At 46.1% G+C, this 18,124-nt stretch overlaps 1 protein-coding gene across 1 annotated transcript in view; it reads left to right on the top strand.

Annotated features, from left to right (window-relative positions):
- Nucleotides 1–18,124, top strand: part of LHCGR (luteinizing hormone/choriogonadotropin receptor) — a 60,607-nt gene that overhangs the window by 36,192 nt on the left and 6,291 nt on the right. The window contains 4 exon segments of the mRNA XM_004618600.2: nucleotides 5,775–5,843; nucleotides 12,165–12,239; nucleotides 13,922–14,107; nucleotides 17,430–17,510. Coding sequence (XP_004618657.2) covers nucleotides 5,775–5,843; nucleotides 12,165–12,239; nucleotides 13,922–14,107; nucleotides 17,430–17,510 — 411 coding nt within the window.

The following is an 18,124-nucleotide window of genomic DNA, read 5'->3' as shown; positions in this document are numbered from 1 at the left end:
GTCTTCTTTCCCCTTCAGCAACGTGGCCACGTTCTGAGACCCTGAGGAGATGAATTAAAAGTTCTTCTTTGAAATCATCCCCAAACCAGGTGGCTGCAGGATCAAAGAGAGAATTATGGCAGAACATCTAAAACTGATCCTATAATTGAGGAGTGCTTTTAGAGCCCCAGGAATTGGAGGGAGGAGGGATGTTATAAGGCAACAATCAGAATTAGGATATCATCTGTGATTAAGTTCTAAAATCTAAATCTAATTTTCTATAGAAGGTGTTTGAGTCACAATTACTGACATTTGAATAGAGAAGCTAGACAATGCTTTAAAGGAAGGAGCAGCTATTGAAATAGGAGGGGGTGGAAATTCATTTCTCTGCCTATGACAGCATCCTCAAGGCAAAGGAAGCCCTCCTCATTTAATGCTGACACCGGGATGTCTTGGAAAAAGTTATCTGTAGTGACTCTCCAGATGTCTTAAAGGGCATTTAAAGCATTGTGCGTGCCTGACAGTATGAGGTCTCCCGCTCACATTTGTAATTCCTCCGAAGTAAGGGAGCCACTCTTTTAATCAAAACAAGGCAGCATATTCCTTTGTGTGTGACTGGGAAAAACAGACAAAGAGCAGCGGCTGGAAGGGAAACTGAACTGCCTCCTTTGGAAAGTTGGGTGAGCAGGATCCAGCTACTGAAACAGAACTGTACAGAGCGCAAAGTGTGAATGGTGCCTGGCAGTGGGCACGTCTGGGAGCGCCCCGACCACTGAGCTGGCCAGCTCTGTACAGAGATATGAAGGTTCTGCCCAGGCTGAGGAGGAGGACAGATCAAATGAAACAGGTCACTGCATTTCATGGAAAATGTGTCCGGAGCATGAAACCCTTTCCCTGTTCTGTCAGTGAACTGATGCTCTTATTACTACATCTGGTCACCCGATAGAATAATAATTACCATGATGATGACAATATTAGGATTAGTGACCGAAGAATTGAAGCTGCAGAAGAGCTAAACACATGCTTTCCATTTGAACCGTCATCCACTCTAGTCACAGATTAGGGAATTGAAACACAGAAATGTTAAGACACTTGGCACAATGGAACAAACTATTTGGGTGCAGGGCAGCAGGGGCTAGGGATAGGGGTTGGCCAACAACCAGAAATGTTTGGGGGCTACTCCTGGTTCTGTGCTCAGGAGTCATTTCCAGGAACTGTGTGGCACTGGCAATCAAACCCGGGCCAGCCACATGCAAGACAAGTGCCTTTACTCCTGTTCTGTTTCTGGCAGCTGGGGTTCCATCCCAGCAGCTGGGCTCGGGGCTTTCAGATCTAAATTTCCAGAGCACTTAGAGCAAAAGCACCGCAAACCTGGCACTACCAACAGCATAAAATCCTAATATATATTAAAACTAGGATCAGAACAGCTGATAATATTGACAAGGAATGAGCATTCACAAACCTGATAGCTTTGTTTGACTAAAACCTTTTTCTTGAGTCACTCTACAGGTAGTTCCCTCCGGGAGGTAAGAAACATAATAATGGGGCTAAGCTTTAGTCTTTGTTCTGACCAACAGACCTATTTTATCAGAGAAATGACATTTGCTGCATCATCCTGAGTGGACCCTGAGGCAAGTGGGTCCCAAAGCAGCGAGCCCCAGATTCCCAGGGAAGTGCATATTCCTCGATCCCAAGGGCAGAATGATTCTAGCCGAGAAGTCTGAGTCTGTGCATTAATTAACAAGAGCCCCAGACGAGTCTGACTCTGCGGATGGAGACTCCAGCTCTGACAATACTGGCCTAGCCACTAAGAAATCTCACTTGACAATTCAGAGCAAAGACAGGGTTAATGATTCCCTTCTCCAATAAGAGATTGACGGAACTCGTAGCACATCATCACACTCATCACATCATCACACTCATAAGTGTGATCTCTCTCTTCGTTTTGTTTTTGGGCCATACTAGCAACGCCCAGGGTTTCCTCCCGGCTCTGCACTGCAGGTGATCAGGGACCATATGGGATGCCTGGGAATGAACCTGGGTAAGTCACATGCAAGGCAGGCACCTCCCTACTGTACCATTTCTCCAGCCCTCTTCTTTTGCCTTTCCTTTCCCTTTCCCATTTCCTTTTCCTTTTTATTTTTGTGCCCTTCCCTCCTTTTTGTTACTTTTTAATATTTTTTTTCTTTTTGGATCACAGCCAGCAATGCTCAGGGGTTACTCCTGGCTCTGCACTCAGGAATCACTCCTGGTGGTGCTGGGGGACCATATCAGATGCCGGGAACTGAACCAGGTTTGGCCCCGTGCAAGACAAATGCCCTCTCTGCCATACTGTCACTCTACCCCACCCCATCCCCATTTTGTTTTCTTGGCTGCACAAAGGTATTTTTTTCAGGTACAGAATTAATAATCTCCCCTACCTTCCACTACCTTTATAAACAATGATTTTCTGTTTCTTATGTTTTTTTCCCTCGGGACCCAGGGCTGAGATCTTCAAGCCTGCTCAGATTGGGACTGGGCCCCTTGTGCCCAGATCGCCCATTTTCCAGTATCTAGGCGGTCACACCCAAAAACTAGCCCCAGAGCCATGTAATCCCATCAACGACCAACATCCAAAGACTATAAAACCAAGTTCCCAGAAGACATCTTATAGCCTAGTTCTCTCTCTCGGAGAACCTGGGAAGCTACCGAGAGTTTCCTGCCCACGTGGGAGAGCCTGGCAAACTCCCCATGGTGTATTCATATGCCAAAACCAGTAACAAGTGGTGGGTCTCATTCCCCTGACCCTGGAAGAGCCTCCAATGCAGCACCATTGGGAAGGACGAGCAAAGAGAAGCTGCTAAAATCTCAGGGCTAGGATGAACGGAGACTGGAGACCTTACTGAGACCACTTGAGAAAATCTACAATCAACGGGATGATGATGATGATGACGGAACTCAACCAAAGCTTCAGATGACAAGACTGACAAAGAATAATGTTCTAAGTGGCACTGTAGCACTGTTGTCATCCCATTGTTCATCGATTTGCTTGAGTGGGCACCAGTAATGTCTCCATCGTGAGACTTGTTGTTACTGTTTTTGGCATATTGAATACGCCATGGGGAACTTGCCAGGCTCTGCCGTGAGGGCGGGATACTCTCAGTAGCTTGCCAGGCTCTCCTAGAGGAATGGAGGAATCAAACCTGGGTCGGCCATGTGCAAGGCAAATGCACTACCTGCTGTGCTATCATTCCAGTCCAATGTTCTAAAATTTAAAAATTTAAAGGAGCTCCTAAGAACATTAAGTGCAATTACAGGTGACAGGAGGTAAAAAACAAGTGCCTCTCCCCTCAAATACTGCCATATCAGTGGGAAAAACACAACCAAAGAAAGACCCCACTGGAGAGTTAAGAGTTAGCATGATGACCTGGAAGCATTCCAGAAGGGAGCACGTGGGAGCAGGACAAGGCAGGGTAGGGCAAGAGTTCAGCTGCTGGCTAAGTTCCTGGCAGAGAGCTGGCATCAGGCCGGGGCCCTGGGGCTTCTGAAATGATTTCAATTGCTTCCCTTCTCTTCCCTTATTGGGCAGAATACACATGAATTCTCTGTACTTTGTTGCTCACATCATCCCTCTGTGACATTTTCTTTACAGCTGATTTGTGTCAGGTGTTCTAGGAGTTGAGACCATACAAAACACCACAGGAAGCCCCAGCACACACATACACATCCACCATGTGAAGTAGCTCCTTACTTGTTTTATTAAAGAAAGGTGAGTGAAGCCTTGCAGACAGCAGCCACTAGAGGCAGGAGCCAAAGGAACATGCGTCGGAACTGTTTCTCAAATCATCCCTCTTGCCTGTCCCCACTGTTAGCTGTTAGCTGCCAGGAAACTTGTTCATTAAAGGTAGGGTCTTTCCAGACACAGAAGCTTAACTTTCTATTGTGTCACGGTCCTGTCTCACTTATGTCACCGTTCCCGAGGAACTTACACAAATATTTGCATAGAGGATTATGTCTTCGAAACCTGTGTGGCTGGGACCCATAATTAGAAGTTCATCTCACATAGGCCTATTGGCTCATCCAAATCACTTAATATAGACTGAATGTCATTCTCTCCGGTGCCGGCACCGCTGTGATGCAGGGGTCTACATTGAACAAAGCAGTTTGAAATCCTCACCCTAGCATAGTTTATGTTCTTCTAGGGTAAGTAGATGCTGAGCAAATTCAATACTCAGGAAGTGACATCACAAGGAAGGAAAAGCGTCCAGAAAAGGTGGACGGGATGCTGGGGAGGGAAGAGCAGAGTGGCCAGGAAGGCTCACCGTGAAAGCAGGACACTGAGCAGAGCTCTAAGAGAGGAGGAAGAAAAGGCCGCCATGTGAGGGCCTCAGTGAAAAAAAATTTTAAAAAAAACCAACCAAAAACCCATGTTCTAGAAGGATCCAGGAGTGTTCTGGTTCCATTTTTTTCTTTTTCTCTTTATTTTGCCACCTATGGGCTTTTGTCCACTACCCAACCACCACCACACTCCAGGCCACTTTCCACATGCTCAGGCTGAGCCTCACGCATGAGTGAACATATTCCTGGACGTGCAACACATCATCATAAAGGAATATATATATATATATATATGTATATATATATATATATATATACCTCTCGGGGAGCCCTGCAAGCTACCGAGAGTATCCCGCCCACACGGAAGAGCCTGACAAACTCCCTGTGGCATATTCAATATGCCAAATACAGTAACAATAACAGGCCTCATTCCTCTGATCCTGAAAGAGCCTCCAATCATTGGGAAAGATGAGTAAAATCTCAGGGCTGGAAGAAATGGAGATGTCACTGGCACCCGCTTGAATAAATCAATGAACAATGGGATGACAGTGATACAGTGGTGGGCTTTCGTCGAACCACTTTGCTAATTCCTTCATCATCAAATGAAGGAGTGACACGATCTTCCAAGACTTTTTGTGGCTTTAAAATTTCCCTGCACCTGTGTGCTACAGAGCTTTTTGTGTCTTATTCAGGCTGGTAGTATGTATGTGTGTGCTCATATATGGTGCATTTGTTTATATGCATACAATATGCAAAAATGGTAGAAATTTTTCCTAAAACAGGCCTACCCTATTTACATAATTGAATATTTTCCCCTTTTCATTCTGTTGTTTGCTATTTCTTAAAATACAGGTTGCATCCAACTAAATTGATTTCACTATCAACTAACATCTTAAAGAACTGTTTACAGACACCACAATCTTCTTGATTGCAGAACATGTGGTCTCTGCAAAGCCACACACTCAGAAAAGCAAAGCTACCAGGGACCTCAGTGTCAGGGCTGTCGTGTGCCATCAGCCACCCGCCCAGAACACCCGCCTGCTCACAGAGGCCGCAGAACCAGAAGGGAGACGGAAGAGCTTAGACAAGACTCAGAGTGCTCTAGCCTCAAATTCTGGTTCTGACATTACATTACTTTGACCTTAAGCAAGCAACAGACTGACACAATCACACAAAGGTTAAGGTTTCTTATCAGTATAATGGGAAATGATGACGGGGAAATAATAAAATATATACTGGATGGGTGGCACTTAATAAGCACTTAATACATGGGTGGCAACACTGAGGTGGTGGTGGAGGCAAGCCAACGTGAAAAGAAACCTTATCTTTCTGACCCTCAGCCCCTGCAAATGCAAAAGGAACAGAGCTAGACATTGTGAATGCCATAATTACTCGAGCAAGAAATGTCACAAGAGAAAGAATGTGTGATTCCGACGAGCATTTTTCCTATTCCTAAACCCTCCCTCCTTCCTCTTCAGCAAACTCTATGGAAACGGATTTGAGGAAATACAAAGTCACGCCTTCAACGGGACGACGCTGATTTCACTGTGAGTATGTGCTCATGCTCCCAGCTCATGAATAAAAATGAAATATTACTCAAGCTAGCACATCATATTCAATCTGCAGCAACTAACTCAGGACAAAAATAAACTTTCAAGTGGCTAGTCGGCGGTGCTTCACGCATGTTACTAAGCAACCGGCTGGGTAGAAACCCCAGAGCACCCTGATTTCAAAGACAGATGCAGCCTGGATGCATTGGAGTTGACAGTGTGCTGAAATATTCAACACCCTCCTGGCGGCTTCTCTCCTGCAGCCCTCTCCAGCCCCCTCTTTCAAGCTGATGGTGTGTTAGAAGCAGCCCGATCTCAGAAAGAAAAGTCTTCCCCTTGGCCTGGCTGCAGAGACATCACGTCCTGCCATTTGCCAGTTCTCAGTCCTCACAGGTCAGAGCCTACTCAGAGACCTTTCTCCCCGCTGCGGGGAGTGAGGGCTGGGGAGCCCATGTCTCACCAGGAAAAGGAGCCCTACTTTTTTTCGGCCTGTTCTACCTGGTTCTAGTATTCACAGCCTCTGTGTCAGGAGAGCATCCTTCCAATTTTCTACCTTGTTCTCCACCACCCTTTCCGCACCCCCTCTTCTAGAAAAGAAACTCATTCATGATGCTTGTGGAGCTGGGTCTGTATGAACCTTAGCAGGCGCGGGGGAGGTTGAGGCTCATCCTAAACATGTGTATAATTAAAACTCAGAACAAGAGAAAGACGCAAACTTAACATCAGACAGAAACTCTTAAAATAATAAATAGATATAAAGCTATGTTCTACACCAAAGTTTCTCAAACTATGTTGTCTACCTGGAGTAAACAACAATCTGGAGATTGTAGCTATGCAGAATCCTGGACCTCACCCCCGAAACAGAACCAGACTTCAAAGTTTGCATTTTAACGAGCTCCCGGGAGATGCTGATGGTGTCAGTCTAAGGGATGCTCAGTTTATACGATACACCATTTACTTGAACAATAGATTTAAAATCAGGGTCCTGTTATATTGATTTGTTTGGGTTTGGGTTTGGTAAAACCCAGTGCTCAGGGCTTCCTCTTGGCACTATGCTCACGGGTCACTGCTGGGGACTGACTCCCAGTCAGTCACATGCTAAGCAAGTACCCTGTCTGCTCATGCTACAGATCTTGGTGACTGAGAGGACAGATCTAAGAGTGACCGAGGGGAACTCAAATGCCAATTCTACTATTTGACCTTGCACAAGCTACTTAATTTATCTAAGCCAGAGTCTTCATTCACCACACAGGCTGTTCTTATACTTACTTTGATGATACCCGCATCAAAATAAAAGGTCTGCTTATATCCTCACTTTAACACAGCACCCAGAAAAGGTTTGGTGCTGATTTACTAATTTTTGTTAAAATACACAACAATGATGAAAGAGATCCTTTCATAAGATTCTATTTGGCAATATAAATTGTATTGTGGTCATATAATTTGGTTATAAATGGTAGCTTTTTCAAAATTGTCCTTTCTATCATGGAGAGAATATTTCCCTTGTTTACTTGTTGACTTAAACTTAATGAAGAGATCATTCCAGCCATTTACTCTAGCCAACTGAATCTGTTTCTGCCAAATTTTAAATCAGAAGCATGTCTTTGCCTAGCACAGTATTCTCAGATGTCTCATTCCACTATTCATTCAACAAGTGCTTGCCAAGCAACGGCTGTGTTTGAAGGAACCTATGATATTAGGAGATGAAATTAAGATGAATCAGTCATGGTGTTTGCCTCGAAGGAGCTTCCGGCACGGGAAGAATCATCTCCAAATGGTGTATGAACTGTACACTAAATAGTAACTAAAACAGAAGGCAAAACCTGACTCTTGCCTGAGAGAGGCAAAGTCCTCTGGGATTTTAAAGGCAGAGACAAGGAAATTAGTAAAAGCCTCATCAAAGAGAAAAGCTCTGATCTGGGCCTAACTCAGACAGGCAAAGCTAGAGGGAACTGCATTCTTGGCAGAGACAGCAAGAGAAAAATGGCTCTGAGGAAGAAGCATAGGATATATTCACAGATCAGCAAATAATATCAGTCAGAAAGTTCTAGCTATGGCTTAGAGACAAAGCAGGAAGGGTCTAAAATGCAGAGGGAAGAATCTGGACTCTCATCTGTAGAAAGTGAGACATTGTTGAAAGTTTCAGGATAAGAAGTATAAGAAAAGTACTTAAAGAAGAATCATCCGTTAGCAGGAGACAAGGAAGGTTGGAGGGAGGCAGACAGGACCAGGACCTTAGAGCTATCTGGATAGAAGGGTTGCCTGAAGGTCTTTGTAGCCCATCTAACATGGAGGTGATGAAAAAGGACAGCAAGAGAGGGGATGATAGCCGGAATGAGGGGCAAGGCACAGCTCCCCAGGGGCACAGGGGAAAGTGTCAGCAGAGACCCTCTGTGCTCAGGGGAGTGTCAGTGGCTTCAAGGACATCGAGGTGGGTGAGGACTTTGCAGAGTACAGTAAGTCAGAATCGTGATTCCCTCATACCCCAGTTTTGTGACAAAGAGACCAAGAACACAGTGCTGTTTGCCAAGAATACCAATCAACTTCATTCACAAAATTCATTCAAGAAACGTTCAACAATACTCTGTGCTTAAGACTGGTTCTGCAACGGCAGTGGGAGCAGTCAGTTCCTATTCACCAGGGGGTTCTGTGTTAGCACTTGAGGTAGAGCCCAAAGGCAACTAAATCAATTAATTGAGGGCTAGGAGATAGTGCTATGGTGAGTGCCAGACCTAAGCCCAATTCCTGGGACCCCATGGTTCCCAGGATTTGTCAAGCCCGGACTTGGAGACGTGCAGCACCAGCGCCCTGGGGTGGGGGGTGGGGGGGGGGGGTGTCTTGTGGAGAGCAGGAGCCAAACAGGAGCATCAAATCCTCGGCCCTTGTGCTGAGCTGACAGCCTATGGGCAGACCCCCTGTGAGGGCTGGGACTTCCTGAGCACTGTTTGGGTGGCTGAACAGAGCAGTGCTGAGGTGTAGCTTCCTTGATGAGCTGATGTTTGAGGTAAAGTCGGGAGGATGAGGCCTGAACCAGGGCAGCTATGAGGGCAAGAGCATCGTGCAGCAGGGGGCGGCGTGGGCGGGCAGGAAGAGTAAATGCGCCAGGGGAAGACCCAGGCACCAAGAGCTGCTGGTGGAGGCTGATTGGCAGGCGAGGCTGGCATGCTGGGTCAGGAGTCAGTCGTGCAACACAGAGGGGCCAAGGAAGGGAGTGTGAACTCTCCTCCCAACGTGAGGCCACTCCTTGGAAGGTTTGATCAGAGGAAATTTACTTGGAAAACTCGTTGTCAAACGTGTCCCAAAATACCTTTTCAGACTATACCTGATGCCTTTCAGCATCGTTCCAAGGAGACCTGAGCTTTGCGACGTTCGCAGTCATGAAGAGAGCTGGTCAGGGCAGCATAGGACAGCATTGGGTGTCCTTGTGCAAGCCCAGAGGTCCCGGGAGTCTGTGTCTTTTGCCACAGGACACTCTGGTTAGGGACTTTCTGAGTAGGGGGATTGCCAATTGTGCCACAAAAAGGTCACCATCCCTGGAAGGCCAATTTTCAAATATGATCCCTTCCAAAAGATGTGGTAGATGTATTTGATTTATTTTTGACCAAGTTCCATCCTGCAAAGTCATTAGTATATAGAAATAGCCAAACATTAATAAAACATATGAACTGCTGTCACAAAATTTGAACAATTAATTCAATCAGGCTGACATGAGGATTACTTGCTCTCAGAGCCCAGTTACAATTTATGACCATAACTGAACATAATTAAAACAAGTCAGAGCAGGAAGAAGAGCCATGGAGATGGGGAGAAGGAGCTTTCTTTTCATTTTGATCTCAAGCAGCAGTTTTCTCTGACCAGTATCTTTTGTCTGGTTGCTTGGAGTTTTGTTTTGTTTTGTTTTGGGGGCCACATCTGGCTGAGCTCAGGATCATTCCTAGAAGGCTCAAGGGACCACGTCGGGTACCAGGGATGGAACCCGGGTCAGTAACATGCAAGGCAAGAGCTCTACTGGTTGTACTCTCTCCGGCCAGACCTGGTTATCTTTGAAAGTGAACCTCTGGGTTTCAGACCAGGAAACTGGCCAGTGTGAGACTGACGGGAAAGGTGGGCTGAAGGAGCTGATGGATTCCAGGGGAAACTGTTAGGGAGAAGCACGAGAAAAAACATTTCAGGGGCAGGGCGAGGCAGGGGCTTTGCAGCATTTCAATGCGAGGTGGAGATCTGCAGAAAGGTGTGAGGTTCTAACTCTCTGCAATGTGCTGGGTAACCCGGGCACACAGCAAGTGAGTAGAGAGAGTTGCAGACTGGTTGGCCTGGATGCTTCAGGAAGTACCCTGGGAGCATCACATCACATCTGGGCTGCATCCACTGTCCAGCAGAGAGAAAAGAGATTCCTCCTTCAGCCGTCGATGAAGGAAGTGTTCCCTAGTCAGCTGGCAGACCCGAGCTCAGGCATCAGCACCAGGGCATCAGGGCTCAGCTGGCCCCGTGCAGTTTACCCTGAGCTGCTCCTGATGTCGGTGGACCCCACAGGTGGCTCACATGTGTCGGGAGGAGAAAGACCATCACTTTCTCCCAATCTGCCTCTGCCACCTAGGACCCAAGTTTACTAGGTTCTTGTCTCACTCACAGAAAAGAATTTTAGGAGTAGACAAGCAGTGAAGTAAAACAGATTTTATTTGGAGGATTTTTGAAGGGAAGGAGGAAGAGAAAAGTGGGAGAGTGACAGAGTAATGCGCTCAAGACCCTTACTCACATCCCAGCGTTGGATAGGAAAGCATGAAAGTCCACATCCCAAGAGGGGAGATGCGGGTGACACATGTGCTCGGCCACGCAGGGGCAAGCCGCACACAGGCTCGGACAGCATATGTGCCTTTCCTTTGTTCAAGGTGTCTTTTAGAGGCTCTTCTCGGGTTATCTTGGTCTGGAAGTTCTGGAGTCTTCTTGGGGCTGGAACACGTTTTAATCAGATTAAGGGAGAGGTCTGAGGGTTTGAGTAACTTCATGGGAAGGGGTCCAACCTCCTCACGGTCAGCTGAAGGTCCTATCAGATCTGTTTTCTGTATCCACAGGTGGATCAGTCTTAGGATTTTCCTCCCAGAAGTTCTATTGACCTAAGTTTTATTGCCAAGGGTCTTTCCCTGTCTACCTGCCTCCATCACTCCCAGCTAGAAAGGCACAAAGGTTTCCGAGAACTGAGGGGCAGAGCATCAGCCCTTTCATTGCAGTGAGCCGATGGCCACCGCGGCCAGGGGCACCCCGGAATGTGGCCCTGCTTGCCAGTTCCTTCCTTCCTTGCTCTCCTTCCTCCCCTTTGCCTCCCACTGAGAACTGTGTGGAAGGAAAAGAGGGCGTGTTGAAAGGGGTGATTTTGAAAGGACCCCGTTCTTTCTTTTTTAAGTATCTGCAAATTTCAACAAGTTATTCTGAGAACTGATATGGAGCCTGAAGCTGCATTCCACTTTCAGGCATGGCCCCGAACAGCCTTTCACCGCTGCCCCTGCTGTCAGGTGGGAGTTTCCACAACATCAGGGTGGCACAAGGCATGGAGATAGTTAAGCTTAGGACACATGCTGTCCCCAAGGAAAGCAGGAATCCCAGAGAAAAAGTGGGACCAAACACACACCCAGTCCTTCCTCCTTCCTTCCCCATTTCTCTTCTCCCTCTTCCTTCATACCTCTCTCCTTCCTTGCCCCCTTCCTGTCTCCCTTCCTTCTTCCCTTCTTTCCTTCTTTTTTTTTCTGTCTGACTTTTTTTTCCTCCTGGGGTCACACCTAGCAATGCTCAGGGGTTACTCCTGGCTCTGCACTCGGGAATTATTCCTGGTGGTGCTCGAGGGACCATATGGATTGCTGGGGATGGAACCCAGGTCAGTCATGTGCAAGACAAATGCTATATCCACTGTACTATCACTCTGGCCCCTCTTTCTGCCTTTCTTTTCTTTATTCCTTTCCCTTTCTTTCTCTTCTTCCCACCTTTCTTTTATTTCTTCCCATTTCTTTTCTTTCTTCTTTCTTTTGCCTTCTTCCTTCCTTCTTTCTTTTCTTCTTTTTCTTCCTTTCTCTCTCTCTCTCTTCCTTCCTTGTTTTTGAGCCACACCCAGTGGCCATACATGGTCCCAGGGATCAAACCAGGTCCCCACCTTCAGGGCAACCTTAGTCCTATATTCTCTCCAGGCCATACCCCAGCAGTGACCTTCTTCCCGCTTCATGCACAGAACCTCCTTGCTCTGTCCCCTGTAACCCTGAGCACACGCACCCCGGCTGGACCAAAGGTGTGACAGCTGTGTTGGGCTCTCAGAACACTGTGTCCCTACAGGGAGCTGAAGGGAAACTTGCGCCTGGAGAAGATGCAGCACGGAGCCTTCCTGGGGGCCGCAGGGCCCAGCATCTTGTGAGTATGATGCGCGCCCTCCCCGCCCCACCTGCCCCCCTCCCCCCGCAGGAGGTATGACCCAAAGGCCACAAATAATAATTTTTCAGAGAATGGGGCCAAACAAAGATCAAATAAGTGAATAAACTACAGAGTGTGCCAGATGGTTGTGGAGGAGAAAATTTCACTGCGGGGACAAGGGAGACAGTTGGAAAGACAGAACAGTGGGTCTGGCTTAAGGCCTCTTAGTTCCCAAGCATCTGTTCCCCATGATCCTAATTTAAAATAACACACACACACATACCCCTCCAGATCTGCAAAGACTCGCATGACCCATCCTTATTGGATCTGAGAAAAGGGCATGCAGATGCTGTCTGAGCCTGTGAATGAAGCTGAGTAGGAGAGATAGTTACTTAATTCATCAAAGACACTGTCATCCCGTTGCTCATCGATTTGCTGGAGCGGGCACCAGTAATGTCTCTCATTGTGAGACTTATTGTTACTGTTTGGCATATCCAATATGTCATGGGTAGCTTCCCAGGTTCTGCCGTATGGGCACAATACTCTCAGTAGATGCTGGGCTCTCTGAGAGGGACGAGAGGGACGGAGGAATCGAACACAGGTTGGCCGCTTGAAAGGCGAACGCCCTACCACTGTGCTATCGCTCCAGCCCAGCAAAAAACACAAAATCAGTAAATATCTGCAGCGCTGGGTGGGCAAATCCTGTTGCTAGCAGGTTTCACTGAGGGCCTCACTAGTCACCATCTACCCCTCAAATCCTTGGGGCAGTTGGCCGAAGGGCACAGGCAGGGCTGCTGAAACGCTTTGAAACTGTCAGCAGTAGCTGCTTGAGAGAGGGGTGAGGGCCCAAGCGACAGTACAGTAGCTAAGGCCAACTCAAGTTCAATTCCTGACGCCCCATCTAGTCCCCCGAACCCATACCAGGAGTGATCCCTGAGCATAGAGCCCCAGAGTAAGCCCTGAGCATCACTGGGTGTGGCCCCAAATCACAACAACAAGAAATGGGTAGAAATTTTTAACTCCCATTGAATCTTCTTCCTCCTCACATTTCACCTGTCTGGCGAGTTCTTGGACATTGCCGCAGGCCAGGGTAAAGGAGGCTCTCGGGGGCTTATTCACCAAACCTAAGCTGCATTCTTTCCGTGGATCCACCGCCTATTTAGGAAGGTGTTTCCCAGATGGACATGGCTAATGCTGCGGGAAGCTTCTTACAAGTAGAACCAGCCCGTGCCCGCAGGGCTTGATCACTCAGAGACCCAGACAGCGAAGTCCTCCAATGTCCCCCTGGGGCACAGCAGCACAAAAGCTGATGTCACTGCCTGCACCTGCTGCTCAAAAAGCAGGAGTCTGTTACGTGGCGTGAAGCAGAGGAAGGGTGTGTGGGAAAGGAGTCGGAGAGGGGGGAGAGGGCTAGTGAAGGCACACAGGGCTGAGGACTTATCACAACCAGAAAGGAATAGTGGGGCACATCTGAAGAAAAGGAAGCACTCAGCACAGCTCTTTTTATCTCTCCTTAATTTAATCTTTATGAGAGAATTAAGGAGAAGGTAAGATGGAGCAAAGATTCCCTCAGAACCTAGAATAATACACGTGTGGGGAGGAGATTTCATTTCAAGAATCAATTGCACACATACATAATAAAACAAGTAAATAAAAACGCTTTTGTCCCATTTGTTTTTCAGGGACATTTCCTCTACCAGGCTGCAGGCCCTGCCTAATGAAGGGCTGGCGTCCATTCAGACCCTAATCGCCACATCATCCTACTCTCTAAAAAAACTGCCTTCAAGAGAAAAATTTTCCAGCCTCCTGGAAGCCACTCTGACTTACCCCAGTCACTGCTGTGCCTTCAGGAACCTGCCACCCAAAGAGTAAGTGAAAAGCCAGGGGCTAGGCAGGGACAGGAGTTCAGGCGCTTGCTCTGCGGATGGTCCCCAGAGCACCAGTAGGAGTGATCCCTGACCACAGCCAGGACAAAGCCCCGAGCACCAACAGCCATGGCCCGACTGCACCCCATCCCCATCTACCCCCCACCAAAAAAAAAAAAAGAAAAATTCTGACAAGCTGTGATGGGCACTCCGATTTCCCAGGGGACTATGGCTCCTTCGCTGCCCACCTGCCCACCCCACTTCCCAGCCATCAGTCACTTTCGGGTGGATGACAAGAGGGTGAAGCATCCTTAGAAAGTGAGAAGGAAGAGTCGATTCAGCCTGCAGTAATCCGGCCCCTCTAGCCTATTCTGGGCTGATTGAATTATAGCCTCAAATTAGGCTCTAATTTGCAGTTGCAGAGCAGAATACAAAACTCACATCTCAAAAATCAATTTCCTCTAAATCTTCTCCGAGAGCATCCTTTATTGGGGGTGGGGCGGCTGTACTTGCTGCGGTTGTTTATTTGAAAAGAAGAGCGGGACAAATGCTCATGAGGCTAGATTTTACGAGATGTCTTAGCCTTTAATAAAGAGGAAAAGGGACACAAAACACTAAAGGGTGGGGAGGGTGTTTGCTTTTGAAATCTATTCCTCTCCCAGCTGAAGGCTATCTCCCGGTTCGTAGCCAAATTCTCACTTTAAGGACTAATTTGGTGTGAGCACAGGAAGAGCACCAGCTCCTGTCCAGGGGGACCATTTAACCAGCTTTTTTATGCCATTGATAAATTTCTAATCTAGAATGGATTGGCAGCATGTGGAGGATTTCATTTTTCCTGAAAAAAATTGTTGTTGTTTTTTTCACTAAGATTCATATTAAGAAACACTTTTATTACATGGTAGTGCAGCACCCATGTCACATGTATAACTGACATAAAACATAGCAACATGTATTGCTAGATAAAACCTGCTCTGTTCTTGTCTATTATAGTGTTTTATTTCATCTTTATTTATTATTTATTTATTTATTTATTTATTTATTTATTTATTTTTGTTCTGTTTCATTTGGGAGACCACACCCAGATATGCTCAGGGGTTACTCCTGGCTCTGCATTCAGGAATTACTCCTGGTGGTGCTCAAAGGACCATATGGTATGCTTGGGATTAACCCGGGTCTGCTTCATGTAAGGCAAATGTTCTACCCATTAGGCTATCTCTCCAGCCCCTCATCTTTATTTTTTGATGCCAGTCTTGATGGGTTCTATTATTTTCATGACAGCTAAAGGGTCACAGTTCAGGTGGTAAAACATTGTCCTGGAGAATAATTTCTCAGCCTAAGTGGTATTCTCAGCCAGAGCACCCAGGCACCCAGAGTGATGCTAGGATTCTGCCGGTGCCCCTATCATGGCTGGTCTTTGGCATCACCCATAGATAATCAACCTATATTATTATTGTATGCCTACTTCAGGTAGACACAGTTCTACCTGAAGCTTTTGAGATGTCCAGAGGACAAAGTGCTCACTGTTAGAGATTAACAGTGCTGCCATTAACCAAATCTCAAAGAACAACCAGCGCTCCCCTCCTGCACACAGCCTCACACTAGCCTTTCGGAGATAACACTCTTAAACACCAATGCTGAGTGTATCTGTGACATGCTGGGCTCTGCTCTCGCAAAGTGCTTCCAAATGGCTGCTGGTCTTCCAGTTTCTTTCAAAGTCATTTCTGCTAACCTTGATACACAGGTTGAAGAAGTTGGTTAGACAAGTGTGGGGGAAAGTATGCCAGGGAGGAGTATGAGGGCACAGTGCAGAAGGAAGAAGGATGGAGGTGGTGCTGAGGAAAAATCTGGAACATAAAGACATTGTTACATAGAGAAAAATGAACGAGGAGAGAAAAAATAGGAAGCCGTGAGTTCTGATGGACTCTCTGGGTACCAAGCCAAGTTGTTTAGAAGACAGAAACACTGAAGGGGCAGGGGTGAGGGGTGGGGGACCACACCCAGTGGTCCTCAAGGCTCACTCCTGGAAAGGCTCAGGGATCAAACCCCTTTACCACAGGCAAGGTGAGCTCTTTACTGCTTCCAGCTCCAACCACTGAGGGCTTTCAAGCAATATTTCTTAGACTTGCCTTTGTGAAATATTGCTCTTCTCCCCTATCCAAAATCTAGAACACACAGTGTTGAGTGAGCTGGAGGGCATCTAATCTTGTCCAGGATGAAGCTGAATCTGGAAACCTCCATTTTCATGGTACAGAGATCAACAATACATTAAAACTTCAGTTTAGAAGATGTATATTCCAGTAGATAAAAGAGATTATCTTGGGGTAGCAAATGAGAGTGGAGGAAGAATGATATTATGCCATTTGGGGACAATATCAAAGCGAAATGGGAATGTCTTGGTTGGGATTATAGGTGAACCGAATCCCTCAGCATCCCAAATGTGAGAAACCTTGGGTATTAGAATGGATAGAGACCATGAAGCTGGACCAGGGGTGTTTGAGCAAACGCTGAGATACCCCTTGCCCAGCAGCTGCCTGAGCAGATGGTTCCAAAGACCTCCTTGGTATGTATGATCAAAATTTGAGGGAAGAGTAGACCAAAGCACAGTGTTGTTATCTGAAGGCCAAGAACAACCACATTTCCCATTGACTAGAAAGGGTCCCAAACTGTATTTTTACAAGGCAGATACAAGGGGTGTGTGTAAAGTGTGTGTGTGTGTGTGTGTGTGTGTGATATTTTAGAAACATAGATTGAGACCATCTTTGACTTTCTTGACTTCTCCCCCTGCAACCACCCACCCAAAAACCTAAACTTCTTATAGGGAAAGACAAAGGAGCATTGAGCACCCACACATATTTCTTGGCACACAGCAAAAATATAAATAAATAAAGGCAGAAAATTCACATCATGATATCAGGTCCAGAATCTTGAAATCCATACAAAAGAGATTCCCACTTACAATGCACAGCCATGGAGGTCAGTGTGGAGAGGAGCAAACCTTAATATACCCAAAAGGTAGTTTTTAATGAGCATTGAAAAATCTATGATTCAATAGAACAAATTTAAGTTTTTTTTCATCTCTCGAGCCCACACAAAACACTTAGCTTTCAGAAGCATTTTATCTAAGCTGGAAGCACTCTAATGGCAACTCAGAAGCCTTTACTCTCTCCCCAGGAAGCGTTTCAGTTAGGACAATGGTGCAGAACACAACGCTGGTGTAATAGGTAAAGAATTTGGATGAACAAAGCATAATAGACATGATCAGGTTTAGTTTAAAGAGCAAAAGCTCAACTGCTTTTTTTTTCTCTTCTTACTTTTTCTCTTTCAGGCAGAATTTTTCATTTTCCATTTTTGAAAACTTTTCCAAACAATGTGAAAGCACAGCAAGGAAACCAAATAATGAAACACTGTAAGTATTTGCATGCAAAGAAACTCAGAAAGCCATTCCTCATTCTATGTGCACCCTATTATTATCAGTGCCAACAGTTTTCTTTTGATAAAAGTCTTGGTTGGAGAGACATTTGCAAAGCATTTTTAATCGCTCTAAATTGCAACTTTTCTTTCCAAGTGGCATCCAGTTAATCAGGTATCTCTTGCAACTGGTTAAAATTTTAAAAACCTTTAAAATGTGCCCACATGTGGATCCTACAATTAAATTCTTCTCAGAAATTAAAATTTTATTTGAAGGCATTTTGATGTCATTGGGAGTTTGTTTAAATGAGTTTCACTTGTGTGGATTTTCATTAGTCATGTCACCACTCTACAGAGTGATGGCTACTATCACTTCCTTTCAAAGGGACAAGGGTTGCTATGATCCAGAGCTTAAAAGTCTTCAGTCTTGATGCTACAACTACCGTGTACTGATGGAAACTACATTTCCAAACTAACTTCCTCTTCTACATTTTTTGTTTTCTCTTCTTTCTTTCCCTACTAAACTACCAGAGACAGTGGATGGTAATAAAGAAAGAAACTGGACATTGGGACTCCTCAGAATTGGATATGAATCTTTGGCATTCATATCCA

The sequence above is a fragment of the Sorex araneus genome, chromosome X (genome assembly GCF_027595985.1).
Source record: "Sorex araneus isolate mSorAra2 chromosome X, mSorAra2.pri, whole genome shotgun sequence".
NCBI lineage: Eukaryota > Metazoa > Chordata > Mammalia > Eulipotyphla > Soricidae > Sorex > Sorex araneus.
The sequence above is the reverse complement of the archived record's forward strand: the minus strand, read 5'-3'. Positions and strand labels throughout refer to the sequence as shown.